Raw genomic sequence first — 15,910 nt, forward strand, 5'->3', positions numbered from 1 at the left:
GCCGGCTCCGTTTGTTGTGGGGCGGGGGGGGGGGGGGGGGGGCTTTTTTCTTGTCATATATACCTGCTGTGCTCCCTGGATAGTACTGCATTACTGTTCTCTATGTCCAGTTTCTCTCAGTCAGCCTAGACTCCAAATGATTCCCAGAAAACAATTCCCTAGGTGTCTTATTCTGTATGGAATTTTTTTTTTTCTCACAGCAGTTGTTCAGAAACCTTGCTGACTTGCACTGTCTGACCTACAGATTGCTGCAAGAGCAAGAATCCACAACTTCTCTATATAAAATGCCATCATGAAAATATAGCCTATTGAGGAAATAAAAAAATGTGAAAATCACATTCAAAATTGCTTTCAGGTAAGCTTTACAATAATGATATATAATGTAGGCTTGCTGAAAACACACTACAATCTCCTTTTAAAGGCTAGATTCAGAAAAAAATACGATAAAGGACTTCAGATGGGGACAGAAAATTTCTGTTAAAGTGGTACTTTGTAATAGATACGTACATCGGTAAGGGCAGCATTAATGTAATTGCTGGTGTCCTCTCCATGAGCAGACAGGAGTAAGGGAAGAGAGCGATCTGGCGGTAATACATCCATACTGCGGTTTTTATCTCTGTTGTGCGGTAACAAAGCAACACTGCATTCTTCAACACCAAGTTGTGCAGTCACTGAATTAAGGGTCTGCAATAAAAAAAAGATATTGGTACAATGCGTAAGAGTATAGACTGTAGGCTTTTCAGCCTTTTTCTCGTTTTAAAGAAATGCGGACTAAGGTTAATGAGCCTGTACTTTGTCCATTCTAAGGTTAACTTTATTGGAGGCACTGCAAATAGTATTTACAGCCTGGCAACAAAATGCCCAGGCAAAGCATTGTGGGGAGGCAAACTGTGATGACAGTGGAAGGTAAGTACTCACAGCATACAGTGCCTTGTGTAAAAGTGAACCTGTTACTCAGGCTGATAAGGACTCTCTCCGGACTCATCTGCAGCTACTGATAAATAAAACTGTGGCCAATCTCAACAGTATGTTTATCTGCCCTGACTTAATCTTCTGGACAAAGTCAAACAGTAGCTACATAGACATAATATTTTTGCTTATTTGGGAAATTTTTACTTTGATACAGGACTGAGTATGATCAAAGCCCATTTCACACACGCCTGTCAGTTCCAATCTGCAGGGGATCCGTACACATCCTCTGCTGATCAGAGCAGTTCTGAACGGATGTCACTATTGTGACATTCATGTCTGTACCAGTTTTTTCTTCCATTGTAAGAAAAAAACTGAACTTACCAGACCCATGTTAGGTCTACGTGGAGTCATATGTAAGCAGACATGTGTTTGTTTACAGCAGATTACCCCCAATCCATCATGATCAGGTCTGCCAAAACGGAACTCTGTTCCATTTGATTCTCTGGACCTGGATAGAGTCACTGGATGCACATCTGTTTAGATCCGCCTGCCCACAGACTAACATTGGGCTTCCGAACAGGCCCACCTGAAAAACTGTCAGGTGGATCCGATCAGATCACCCAACTGAAAGGACTCTAAGCGTTTAAAAACCAGTTTAAATACCAATAATGGCAACCACTAGTTCATTAAACAGAAAAGTTGTTTAATGCAACATAAATGACGTACAACCATAAAAACATAAAATTGCATTGGTTTGGAATTGTACAGTACCTGGAATTCGTCCCGCAGGTGTGTCGAATTGCTCTGTGTGTCTATCTGCAGCATCTCCTTGTATGTTTGTTTGAAGTCACAAATTGGTATCGCTGTATCACCGCAAAGGCAGGCCTCCAGGATTGCATCATGGATAAAAACATACTGCTCCTGGATCAATCGAAATGCATGCATTTAATTGTTGGCAAACATTTTGGGGTTCATTTATAAAAGTTCTGCATGGCGTATAGCTAGGGAGATACCATTTGCACAGCACTAGCTGGTGAAATTCCTACACTTGTCAGCTCCATCTATGGGGCACTAGTGCCATGGGAATGGCATCCAACCAGCTATGCGCCAGGCAGAACATTTATAATTAAACCTCTTTGCTTTTTAGTATTTTTTCTCCAATGTCAGTGCTTTACCCTTCTATCCCATTGACCATAACCAGCTATATTACCTGTGTTTGAACCATGTTTATACGTCGAGAGCAAAGTGTTTTGACACAGTTATAAATATCCACAACCCCTTCACATTCCGCCATGTCCAGCATTACATCCAGGACGATGTAGCAGCCTGTCCTTCCAGCTCCTGCACTGTACGGAAAATTGGATTTAAGGTAAAGCCACACATTGAAAAAATGTGAAACACCTTAGGATAACAGTGCACATGCTATTACTGACCTGCAATGTACAACAACAGGTCCAGCATCAGGGGGTGTGGAGGACTTGACTCTTCGGATGAAGGCAAGCAACCCTGTGGCATGAAATGGTACACCGTGTTCTGGCCATGAGAGGAAGTGGAACTGCTTTACTTCATGTCTGGCAGTATAACCACGCTAGAGAAAGGAAAAACAGGTGTGTTGGTCTCTATCATTTATCAGGAAAATTAGTACCTGACAGGGAACATCCAATTTGCAGACAAGATTAGTGATGACTCAACTAAGGTAAGAATGGAGCTGCCTACAAAACAAATATGTAGTGTGATCATTTTCTCTCTCCACAATATCAAATCAAGTACCCTATCCCCATACTTATGTATAATTTAGGAGGTGAGTCCTATCCTGTTGCTTTTTACAAAAATTACTTATTTGAGGCACACAATCCAATGCAAAATATTCCAATCAACTATAGAGACGTATAAGAAACAAAATATCATTAAACAAGCTTCAAGTGAATCTATCAGTAATTATAGAAGTCTGCATTAACATAATTCTGATATTATATAGCAACAGTGTAAACAAATCTTGAATTCCTGAACTTCATTTAAGTGACCCTGGCCTGGCAGGATCATCTTGGGAGAATCATGTCATCTACTGCAGGCAAGAGGAAGCATTTTCTACGTCTCCCTCCTTCGAGGGATCACTAGCTGTACGTTTGTTTTAACATTTTAACATTCTGGCAGTTTACAGGGTGAAAGACAGCAGACACCACATGTGTATGCACAGCCAAGAACATACAGACTATTGCAAAAGCACTAGAATTTTTTTTAGAATTGCGTCATCTCTGTCCAGGAAGTAGATGTTGACCCTGGATGATCCTCGAACAAAGATGCCCCTGAACTTTCAGGGAGACAGAAAGATGAAAGTATTGTCAGGGATTTCTGTAATTTCTGTTTTAGCTAATAAATGCATCTAATTATTTCATTAGCACATTCCTTAGCATGCATGTACTTTACATGGAAAATAATTCTAAACAAATAAACATATTGAAAGTTATGCATAACCAAGGATGAATCTATATTAACAGAATAGGCATAGGTGCCATTGGCCTTCTTTCTCCATTGTCATTTTCAGTGGGTGCGGTAGTAGAAGTGCTAGTAATCCTTCCTGGTAGAGCTTGCAAGTGCCCTGATTAAAGCTGAAATGTAGGCCTTGCATATAATACTTGGCCCTTGTTCACTCCTCCTCCCTGATAAACATGGCATTAAAACGCATCAATTCATTTCGTTTTGAGACCAAGTGATGGTATCACATGGACTGTCTGCTGCTCTTTGCTTCAGGTTTGGAAAAGGGGGCCAGCAGGCTCCAGTAAAGTCACAGCTTTTTTACCCAGTTCTTTTTCAAAAGAATTATGTGAAAGAATACATCCCGGGATCCCCTTAGATGTTCTTGCTTCTCCCTGCTGACCAGTGGGTGCCTAAGCTGCGCATTCTGCTGGTTGGTTGTAGGTATGCAGGGAGGGATACCGGTGATCGTTCACATAAAGCTCAGGAACAAAATGACAGATAGCAGAAAAACTAATAGCCGTGTGTGTGCGCGTGTGGAGGGGTGGTCAATGACAGTAGAGATCTGAGGGATAAGTGGTTAATAAACGATGGAGGTCCTTCAGATAGGAAATGAAGGCTGGCTCAAGATACCTGCTGCAAGTTATATTCTGGGGATGCACGTTTGCAGGGAATTGAGAATAATCAGTTTCAACAAAGGAGAGGACTTGCTACAGGTGTGAGTAAAACAAAAGGGTAATAGTGGGTAAAATAAAAGGGAGTGGGTACCTTGGACATCTGTAAATGTCCGAGGTACCCAAATGGACATGACTGTGGGCTGAATTTTTTGCCATTTAATTTACTTAATGAATTTCTTAAAGTATATCTAAAGTAAAAAACTGTCATATTTTTGCCATCTATTTTCCATTCTCAGAGATTTCCTTCACTTCCTGTCCTGCAGACTCAACAGGAAGTGATAGGAAATCTCTCCAGATGTATATCCCCTCTTGGACAGATGCAACTAGAACAAGTATATCCACATTGGAAGATTTCTATTCCTGTTCTCAAGACAGCTCAAAAATTTGGATTTTCACTCACTTTCAGTGCCAATGGCAATAGTCACCAGGTCACATACAGAGGGTGAATCTTCCTAGCAGGGAAACAAGTGGCAATAAAAGCCTTACAGAGGTTCTAAACCTTCCATGCTGTTCAAGTTTCAAGTACACATTCAGCAGATTCAATAAAATAACACACATCGCAGTAAAGACATATCCTAAAAGCTAGTAACAAAGCAACACAGGCATTCTACCAAGTGCACTGAATATATTTTTTAGAAGAGAATTTGTGATCTTCAACCTGAAAATGTGCCGTAAACAGACAACTTTAATGCCCAAATACCAAACAATTGAATTCTTTGCATGCTGAGAATTTGCTGGTGCATAGAATTCTCTTAAGTGTCTAGTGAATGTTTGACATTCAATAAACCAGCAAAAAGGCACTTAATGATGAATGCTGAATTGTATTGTTCACAATCCCACTTCTGACTTCATCTCTTACCCGTTCCAGAGCAAGTGTCCTCACTGTATACTCTGACAATGTTTCTGTGTTGAGTAAAGTTATGCGAATATCTCCATATGTTTCCGTGGTATCTGGCCAATACTTGCTGCACTTTACCTGTGTAGGGTGTCAGATGTAAAGGTTTACAGACAGAAAAATACATTCAAGCTCCCATGTTTGTACTCATGGTCTAATCTTAATACATGAAACCTTAGAAAGTGGAATACTTATAAATAATAATAAAATGTATAGCATTTCACATTTTAACTTTTATTTACAATGTTTAAAACAACAAATTCATTTTTTTGTTGTTGTTTAATTCAGCTAAATGAAATGTGGCATATTCATTTTCCAGATTTAACTTTCTTATTTGCTACTTAGGTGGTCATAATAATCTGGCCACTCAGTGTATATATATATATATTATATTATATATTGTGTACAGCACTCAATAGCCCAAGCTTAAAAAAGAAATATAATCATCCCCTCCCAGCCCACTATGTCCAGATGGTGCCAATGTATAGACACTCAAAGATAGGCAAACAGCTTATGCTGCACCCTCTCTTTAAATCCTGTAATGTTCCATGAATATAGTGTCATTAGCTCATGTATCTTATACATCTTTCTATGTAAATAACAATTTTCTATAAATAGTATAAAAAATAAACGTTGGTTTATATCTTATAAGCTTAAAAACAAAATAAAACTGACTAAAATCCATTATAGTTCCTTTTTACATTTGTCATATTATTTTTTTTGTCAGACTACAGAAACTTTGTTCACTTCAAAGGGCCCCAATATATTAAAATACAGGTGTGATTTCTGAGACACAAACTGATCTGCAAAATTTGAGTTGGCCATGGGCAGTGCAAAACAGGTAACTTAAAAAGCCTATGCCACCATCTTTCCCAGCGTTTGCATTTTCAGCCTCAGCAGGACGTTGAGTAAGAATGTAATTTACCATGATAAAAAAAATCTGCCCACATTATGCACCAGTTAGACTTGCACAGCCTGAAGAACTTAAGAGATAAGCAAGACCCAATGACAAAGACAGATAGAAGGAAGGGACAATATGTCTGTACCCCCCTGCAGGCTAACATGAATGTATTGCTTCTTCTCAGAGCGCTAACAACAAAAATAATGTACTTTGAATGGAGCATATTTTTCTCCAGGAAGATGATAAAAAGGCATGAGAAAAATGCTTAGATGGCACATGGAGTCCATCCAGGCAAGCAGAAGGGGAAGTATGGTTCATGAAGTGTGTTAAGCCTACGACTGTGTGATGGATGCAATACAAGACACACAGTGATAAAGAGAGTAAACTAATTACATCGCCTTCACGTCAGCAATGTTTGGGAGGGCGCTGAAGGAAGACTGCTAATGAGAAGGGAAAATTAGACCAGCAGAGACCAAACAAAATCATTACAGTTAATGGAGATTTACGAGAAAACACAATTTAAAAAATGATCTGATGTAAGGAACATTGTTCTTAATTACCCGTCAGAGCAACACGGCGACAATACTAATCATATTAGCCATGCAGAGGAGCATCCAGTTCAGAGCAACAACTGCTATTTCTCCTTGCAACTTCACGTCTACGTGGCATAAGCCATATTCGTATGAATATAAATATGTGAGAAATATCAAACATCTGCTGGGTTCTGTTTTTCCTCCTTTTTGTCTATATATGATTATCCCATTCATAATCTACCTTTATGTCACTCCTTCCCATAGCTGCAGAGCCAACACATTATGCATTCAAGAAATGGGCTTAATCAATGTACTGCTAGTCTCCCTCAGCTGGGAAAGATTAAACATGGATCTGTGGATTTCTCTATCAAAGGAGTTAACCATCAGTCTGCTGAGTTATTTCTTAGCCACAGGCAAACTTCTAATATTTGTGAAAACAGGAATCTAGCAATTTCAGCTCACAACACTTATTTTAAATAAAGCTGCCACGACAGATACAATTCTGACCTCTCTTTCTAAAGATTCTAGGTGCCTGGCTGCCGTACTGTTTCCCTGACTTTAAAGTGTATCCCTGGCCTTTTTTTGGGGGGGGAATGGGGAGTATTAGATTGTGTCAAGTTTTTATTGGTGTCTGTGTCCTCTATTTGTACTGACTACCGTTGTCATTGATAAGAAGAATGGAGAGAAATCCAAAGTTTTACGGGGTTACTCCGGGGTGGTACCGACCAGAATAGCAAATCAATGAGAATAGTAAAAAAAAAAAGTTGAAAAAATAAATTGAAAAATGTAAATAAATGTAAAAATTAAAACCTGAATAAAGATTTTTTTTTCAATAAAAAAATAAAATTGGGCAGAGCTAGCAGTGACAGTTAGCTACGCCCAACTGTTTCCTATTGGCCGGCACCTGCTAGAGACTTCTAGCAGGTCCTGGCCAATGAATAACAACTGGGCGGAGCCGGCCGTGACGCCCAGTTGTTATTGTTTAATTACTGTTCAGCGTCCCCAGGTGATTTGGGGACACTGATCTGTCATTACAACTGGCGGAGCCAGTCGTTCGCCCAGCTTCAGGTATCACTTCGGCTCAGTCGAGCTGAAGCATATGCCTTCAGCTCCGCTGAGCTGCTCGGCCGCCGTCGGCTGCAGTACGAGCTCTAGTGAACAGCCCGTACAGCAGTCCTTCAGTTCTACTGAATTGAAGGGCTCCGGGGGCCGAAGAGAGCCGAAGGATCAGCCAAAGCTACGGTTGGATCCTTCGGCTCCTTTGTGAATAACCTCTTTATTGTCCCCAGGGCAATAGGTATTGGGTAATCTTCCAATGGAGACAACTGTTCTTGGGACAACTAAGAAGAAAATTCCCCCCACTTTGTTGCATTTCTGGGACATAGGGGTTGATTTACTAAAGCAAAAAGGCTGTTCACTTTCCAAGGGAATTTGCACTTTGCATTGGTAATATTCCCTTAGCTTAGACAATTTGGTGAAAATTCACTTTGCAAAGAATACCCAAATCACATGCAAGGAAAATAATGATTGGATGATGGAAGTCAGCAAAGCTTTACATTGTTCAATACGCATTCACTATTCCCTTGAACAGTGCAATTTCCCTTACAAAGTGGACAGTATCTCTGCCTTTCTAATAAACCAACCTCATGAGGTGATGGGAAACTTCCCAAATCATACACAAATAGGAAAATATAAACAAGTAGGGGTTTTAACCCTTCACTACTCTATCCAGAACTAAAAAAAATGGCTACACATACATTTTAATATTGTGAGTCACTAACATGGAACAAGTAAAATACTTCTCTCCAAGCTGCCTAATCTGTGTACATGTCTTCATGAGAAACTCAAAGCACTGAAGCCATTAAGTCAGAATAACTGCAATTTCCAGAAAGAACTCAGCAATGGCAGTCTCCCTGCTTCTCTTTTGCCAGGTGTACCTTTAAAAAATTTCAGTGTAAAATATAAGAGAGCCTTAGGGCTGACATATGCATCCTTTACTCACTACTTTATGAATCATTGACCTGAAACAAGTTTGTGCATAGAAGATGTTGGGACACCTGATATGGCCATGCTTGTTCCAGGTCACTGATTTACTAGGTAGTAAAGGATGAGGATTACATCTGTGGACCCTACAACTAAGCAGATGCATGTTTCACAAATTAATACCAACAGATTCACTTTACACAAAATAAGCTGTTAAAAGTTAATTGTTATGTATAAACATTTAAAGTGACAGATAGCAAGCAGACAATCAGTGTATCAGCAGTGGCAACTACAAACAGGTCTGCGACCAAGAAGTGACAACACCAATCCCAAGGTTCAATGATGCAACCAAGTATCCCAAGCAGCCACTACTAGCCTACCACTGCTGCCCCTTCCACAAAAAAATTGAAAATACAATCTAGCCCATTCTTATATCTGCATGAGTGAGCATTCAAAGGCATCAGGCTCTTAGCTTCTGAAATACCTTTATGATAGGTTTATCTTGCATTTACCCTGCATTCACATTGCTCCATGCTGATCCTCCATATGATCCAAGTCAGACTGCATTCAACCCCCATCACAAATGCAAACAACCAGCTAAGAACAAAGGTCCATCCACACAAGCCCAAAAGAAGAACATAGTTGCATTGCAAGTATATTAAGAACTACAGCATCAAGTTCAGATAAACACAACAACATGTAGCACATAAACAAAACATGTTCTCTTTAGTACCATAAATAAAGAAAAGGTTGCACAAGTGGGATTTCATATCTTAAGAAAAACTCAACGGTATAGCCTAAACTCCAGCACCATGTAACTGCTCATTTTTAAGCACAGGTAAAATTGATAGAAAATCAAGGAGGAATGTAAAAGTTGTGTAAGAAATCTGAGAGCTCAGGGTAATAAGCCTTAATCAACATATTTCTCCAGGGCTGGTGGGCTGTTCATAAATGTATTTTGTAGTATTTTGCAACCTCAAGAAAAAATGGAATGGAATATCTTTTGCACTCAACACTATATATAGAGTATACAACATCAAGAACATCTATCTCTGGGTATTTACACTAATATAGGCCAAGCAGCTAGCCATCATAATTTTCATCATGTACTTCCTTCAAACATACAACATATATAGTAATCAGGATCATACATACCCTTCCAACTTCCACCAGCTTGGTGATCATCACTATACTTGAGCAGTGTTCTTGCCAGACCATCCTCCAAAAATCATAGATCATGTCTTGCTTGGGACCTGCAGTGGATCAGTAATCAGACAGCAATTATGCATTTCTAGAGCTGATTACATGTAATAGGTGCTTTATCATGCATCATTGATGAATCTCTGATTACAAATGAATACTGGGCAATGTTGACGTTCCCACTCAAATATTATTAGCTATGCCACATACTCCATTTGTTTTATATGCTGCTACAGAGAGAAGCACAAAGTATGAGATCAATTAGAGCTAAACAGGAATTTGTAGCATGCGTTGTGCCTGCCCATGGAGGCCATATGCATTCAATACATTTATAAAACATATTTAAGTCTTTGAATGCATTTTTTATATAATTTGCCGTTGTTATGTTGTATAAAATACTAGTTATCTCACAAAAGTTTGTAATTAAGGAAGTTTGTTACCAACATTAGCAGCAATAAAATAGAAGTGCTGATTTTACCATAACCACCCACCTTGTGTAGCAATGAAGTGGTTTGATCTGTGATAACCCTACAAATAAAAGAAAAACAAAGGAAATATGAATAATAAAGTGCTACCTTCCAGTTTGTCCAAAAATCCCACCATGCATTTCAGCAAGCACTGTGATCCCACAAAGAGGACAGGTAGGGGAATAGGCTCAGGGGGGACAGACAAATGTTGTGTGCTTTTCACATAACACTTACACCACAACCTTTACAGGACTCAAACAAGTTTTAAAAACCAAGATTTGGGGTAGTGTCACATGGATACATACTGCAATCAGGGCTTAGAGCTCTATTAGCCTGTGCAATGTAATTATTGCTCATAGAGCATAGTTGTTCCAAATGTAATCAGTGCTAATCCTGTTTACAGGCAAAAAAAAAGATTTATGAAAAGAATGAATAGCAAAAAGTGTGCTTGTAGCAACCAGTCGGCGTTTAGATATTTCTGTGCTAAAGAAAGAATAATTACGCCACCAAACTGCTTATTACAGGCAATGTAAACACTTTTTACTCCAGGTTTAATTAGTGTGGCCACATAGTGCCATGTGACTCTACTCATAAAATAAAGACAAAAGAGAATAAAAATGAGAGCTTAATGGTGAAATGGCAAGTGGAAAGGAAGCCATTCTTAAGAGAAACCTTAAAAAAAATATATTTTAGGTAACAGTTAGTGACAAATTAAAAGATCAAGCTGAAATCAAAAGCGATATGACATACCAAGTTTGAATTATTAACATGATTATGAATTTGTAATCTGGACCAGATTACTAACCTTTGACTGAATGATGCATTTGTATGGATAATGAGGATGAATGAAATATGGAGCATTATCAGAGGAAGAAAGGGAGGAAAAGAGATTCCTGAGAAATACTGGGTAAATAGAGAAAGCATGAAAGATGATCATGTACAGAAAGGCTTAGGAAAAAGGAAGGAAAAAGAGAGAATAAAAAGGGTGATCGTAGAGAAAAATAAGGACAGAAGTACCAGGGTTTTGGGGAAAAAGCTGGAAGTTATTGATTTATTAGAATATATGTATTTTGATCAAAGGGTACTAGTTGCCTTAGTACAAGAGAGAGGTAAAATTCCAGCAGTTATCCCAGGCACTAATGCACCTGGATGTGGAAGGTAGGGGGTAGGATCACAAGCTTAATACTCACTTCTCGGTTAATCCGGATCTACCGGTGATCCCATAGACAGAAAAACAGAATGACGGGGCCAGAGATTTCAAGAAAAGCAAAAAGGCAATAAGAAAAATGGAAGACAGATGAACGAAGACAGGAAATGAGGATGGAGATAAACATCGACAGTGGAATGAAAAGAGAGAAGAAGTGCAGCAGAGAGATGGCAGAGAGAGAAAAGGGAGATGGAGAAAGTCAGAAACATTTATAGAACCGGTCATTATAATATGAGTCCAGTTATGTTAAAGAGATGGGAGACAGTGGTGAGGATAAGGATACAAAATGTAGAAGACAGACAGAAGGGCAGCAGAGAAAAGAAAGGATAAAGATGCATTAGCAGAAACAAAAGAAAGGGGCAGTATAAGAAGTTAAAAGGCACCAGTAATCACTTTACAACATAGCAGATAATAACTAGGAAGAACAAGCATACAAGTGGGGTACATTTGGTGGAATGTGATCCTTAAGTTTGTACATCCATCACTGCACATTTAAAAAAAAAATACCTGTACCATGTTTTGTGTAAAACAGGATCAAGTATTTTACAAATAGATAAAGCACCACATAAACCATCGCAAGACACATTTGAATGAAGGAACAAAGCCTAAGAATAAAAAATATATCTTAAACAGTATTTTAAAATTTGATAGGTAGCCTATCAGTCCCTGAAGCTTCAAAAAGAAATGAAGAAGATGGAATACTCCATTTTGTAGGGGGTATAGTAGGGCTTTTTAAGCATTTACTTGACCCATATGTAAAAGATAGGAGCATTAAGTCATCCAAATAGCAGTCAAGTTTGAATCGGGAGGGTTTAAGAGGTTCGCCTCCTGAGATTTAATATGTAATTATTACAGGAGGGATGAGGTCTCCTCTATAAAGATGAGCCAGTAACTTGACACATATTCAAAGATTCTCTGTTTAAAGAAAACTATTCTTCCAGATTATGAATGCCGAGTTTAAGGTGACAACTATTTACAAAAGAGGGGTTCTGTATATATTGTTTATATGTATCCTACACCTCCCACTCCTGTTCTTGTGTTAAAGAATCAGGTTGAATTTTAAAAAAGTAGATCTTCTATTATGAGGATCATATACACAGAAGACCTATGTTTTGGTAGTTAGATACAGTACATGTAATGCCAAGTGTAATACATTGAGAATTAATTAAATAATTTATATAATTTTGAGTTCAAACGAGTCTGGGGTGAAGTTTCTGCTCATTCTCAAAACATACACTTAAGCATATAAAGTAAGTTAAGATAATATAGGCTTTGTTGGTGCTGCATTTAAAAATATGTAACTTAGGGTTAAATGCCCAGCACAGAATGTTAAGAAGTACAGCACTGACTCAAACAACCATTTTGAAATCTGTTTTTTCCTTATTGTGTTGCTGTCGGAGGAGTCAAATGCTCCACTGCAGGCCGTGGTAGAATGCAAAGATAAAAAGTAGGTTGTAAAATACACACGGGTAACCTTTGGATGGCTGTATTTATGTTGCTTATCTTATTCTTTACTAAGTTTATGTTTGCAATTAAATTATGTGACACTGGTATAAAAGGGGAAGGCCTTTTATACAGGTTATCACAAACCTGGAACATAAGCAACATAAACAATACAAACAGCCATGATCTTTCATTCTTTTCCCATTATTCCTGCCTCATTCTTTTGCTGCAGTACCCATACGACATTTTTAAGCATTAAGGTACCCCGCAAGCTCACATCTGAAACCTGGGATATAGGCATAGAAGAGATTTATTTCATGTGATAATGAACTGAAACTAGACTTCAAATCATGATAAGGGCCTCTGCTTTATCATTTAACACACGCTGTTCCTAACCAAGGAGCCAGCCCGTTATCTAAAACATTTCACAACACATTTTAAATGAAAATGAAAGTTACTTTACAAAATCAGTTTCCATTCCAATTGGTACATGATACATCCAGTTCATTTTAGTGGAAGATAATAGTCTGGCTCAAATGCAGGCAATTTAAGAACAATAGTCATTACAATTGTGCTCAAGGTTCAGCATTCCAAAGTGTTACATAGAACATAAACTTAAATGTGCTGGCACACGATGTGGACAAAGCAGCTGCAACCTATTGTACTTTGGCAAACATGCATGTTAACTGTGATGGAAGAGTGTCATAAAAGGCCATGGTGCCGTACAATAAAGGTGTATGGATAAAAAAAATTGCAAGTGCATGCACACAGTATTGTCAGTGCATAGTTACCTATCTTTAGCTCTACACGCTTATTTTTATATTTTGGCTGTTCTGTTAGTAATTAACATAAATATAACGCATTTTATTTTCACTAAATACTTCAGGAGACCCAGAAACAAGACACAGTATTTTCATTTCACCACTGAGGGAAAGGTAATTTATTTTATTCTGCATTACCTCACCCATGGTGCCGAGTAATATAGCTGCCAGAAATGTAAAGCATAAAACTGGGACACAATGAAAGTGAAATGCCACAGGCAAACTGAGGTATGGTCTACCGCACCCCCAGCACAATACATGACTCTTGCCAGGCTAAGCTTAGCTTCCATCATTAACAGGGAAAGTATCACTTTTTGGGCCAATTTGCTTACTTCTACATATTTATAAATTACATTTTTATGTAATTGTTTTTAATCATCTGTAATATATATATTTAGCACATTGTGTATTCTAATAAGAGAGCTCCATGTACACTTTGAGGTATGTTGCGTATAACTGAGGTAAGATGGTCTGGTTTCAGCTAGGAGAGTGGGGGAGGGTTTGTCATTGTTGTCTGCCTCACTTTGCAGTCTGTCTATGATGATCTTCCTGCTATTCGTGTCCGTTTCATAAATGAGCTGCAGAAAGCTGCTGTCTGCTGACTGCAAGTAGTAAATATGAAAGATTTCTACCTATATTTAGGGATGTACCCATACCGTACTAGTAGTGGTGCTGATACTGAGTATTTGGGTGAGTACTCGTACTCGCCCAAATGCTACTGATTCCTATCTCGATACCGGAACTTTTGGTATCAGGAAGCCGGGGCGACTCATTACATGCTACCCAGCTTCCTGATTGTATGGGAAGCCGGCTCCATGCTCCTCTTCACCTGGTGACGAGGGAGCATGGAGCCGGCTTCCCGGCCAAACATGTAATGTCTCGCGGCCCAGCTTCCTGACTGGTCGGCAAGCTGGCCAATCAGGAAGCCAGGCGGCGAGTCATTAACCACCCCCGGCTTCCTGATTGGCCAAAAAACCGGCTCCATGCTTCCTCATCACCTGGTGATCCTTAATGGGACTTCCGGTATCAGTATCGCCGAGTAACTGAAAAATAATAATATCGGTACTCGTACTCGATACCGAAAAGCCGGTATCAGTGCATAGCTATAATTTCATTTTTACTACAAAAAAAGGTTTTACTAATATAAAAATAAATATATTAAAATTATGAATACACTTTGAATGAGTACTCTTAATATTACTATCAAACATTGAGGGTAGATAAATGTTTCCGTACCTTGTGTTTTATAGTGGTTTCTCTATAGGACTATGAGGACATTTAGGATATTCAGTGGGATATTTTAGTTGAAAAAGCTGAGCTTGGATGTCAGAGGGATACAGTGATTGTTAGAGATCTCCCAGGTGGATTCTGGGCGGCAAGGACTGAACTTGACCAGTAGATTTTGTTAAAAGACAATTAAAACCTTTTTTTGCGGCTTTAGTCCTCTTTTGAGCCCCCTAAATCAGCGTTGTTGGGGTTCGGAGAGCAACTTAGCAAGTTGGAGAGCTACTATACTGTAGAGCCCGGGAGCAGAAAGTCAGACATTTTTCTTGGGGAAACAAAATTCTCACTTCAGACACATATAGGACCCAGATACTCTAAGGGTTTCAGCGCTCATATCTAAGGGTTCAGTATCCAACCAAACCTTTTTAAGGTCTGAACTGTCTGCATAACCTTGTTAATTAGATTCTATGCTGTTTCCTCAATACGAAATCGACCAGGTTACCCACAATAGGAAAAATGTGGGAACATAGTAAGGCTAGTATGAATGCCAATACCTTGGTGAACACTTAGAATACGGACGAGAGACCAAATGGTAGGGCTACAAATGGGTAGTGTTGTGCACCCACAGCAAAAAAAAATGGGGATATGTATATAGCCCTCCTTGATGTCCACAGATGCTAGAAAGTCTTCCTGATGGAGGGAGGCTCTAACAGAGCTGGTGGATTCATGCAACATTTTTGTACTCCAATGAAGACATTTAAAACCTTCAGAATCAAGATGAACCGTATGCCCCTTTTGGTTTTGGAACAGTGAAAAAGTTTGAGTACAAATCCTGAAATCTTTCTGATGATGGAACAATGGCAAAAACCTCCTGGCTCAAGAGATATGAAAGCGCAGCATGGAAGTCTGCTAGTTTGTGAGGACACAGGCATGTTAGTCAGCATGAAACGGGGAGGGGGCAGAGAGCAAAACCTTGTAGCCTTTAAAAATCATGCTTCTTACCCAGGCATCTGACATACTTCCTGACCAGGTATCCACATAGGCTAACAGACATATCCCCCACACTTTGGGAAGTCCCTTCATGCAGAAAATGACTTTAGATTTAGGGGCCCAGGGTTTGCAATAGAACTAGGCTCCTGGCCTTGAAGGTTGAAGCCTGGGAGTAACAAAAG

At 39.1% G+C, this 15,910-nt stretch overlaps 1 protein-coding gene across 6 annotated transcripts in view; it reads right to left on the reverse strand.

The window, feature by feature from the left end:
* The window catches only part of PTPRU (protein tyrosine phosphatase, receptor type U), a 130,279-nt gene that overhangs the window by 14,581 nt on the left and 99,788 nt on the right, over nt 1-15,910 (reverse strand). For 4 of the 6 annotated variants that reach the window (XM_018563858.1, XM_018563856.1, XM_018563854.1 and 1 more), the window contains 8 exons: nt 11,234-11,251; nt 10,068-10,104; nt 9,532-9,629; nt 4,924-5,040; nt 2,346-2,500; nt 2,123-2,258; nt 1,684-1,833; nt 508-684 (listed from right to left, as the gene is read on the reverse strand). In XM_018563858.1, the coding sequence (XP_018419360.1) occupies nt 508-684; nt 1,684-1,833; nt 2,123-2,258; nt 2,346-2,500; nt 4,924-5,040; nt 9,532-9,629; nt 10,068-10,104; nt 11,234-11,251 (888 nt within the window). The remainder of the gene's footprint in view (nt 1-507; nt 685-1,683; nt 1,834-2,122; nt 2,259-2,345; nt 2,501-4,923; nt 5,041-9,531; nt 9,630-10,067; nt 10,105-11,233; nt 11,252-15,910) is intronic. The other 2 variants (XM_018563857.1, XM_018563855.1) reach the window with 1 other exon arrangement.

Source organism: Nanorana parkeri, unplaced genomic scaffold (genome assembly GCF_000935625.1).
Source record: "Nanorana parkeri isolate BGI_ZX_2015 unplaced genomic scaffold, ASM93562v1 scaffold705, whole genome shotgun sequence".
Classification (NCBI taxonomy): Eukaryota; Metazoa; Chordata; class Amphibia; order Anura; family Dicroglossidae; genus Nanorana; species Nanorana parkeri.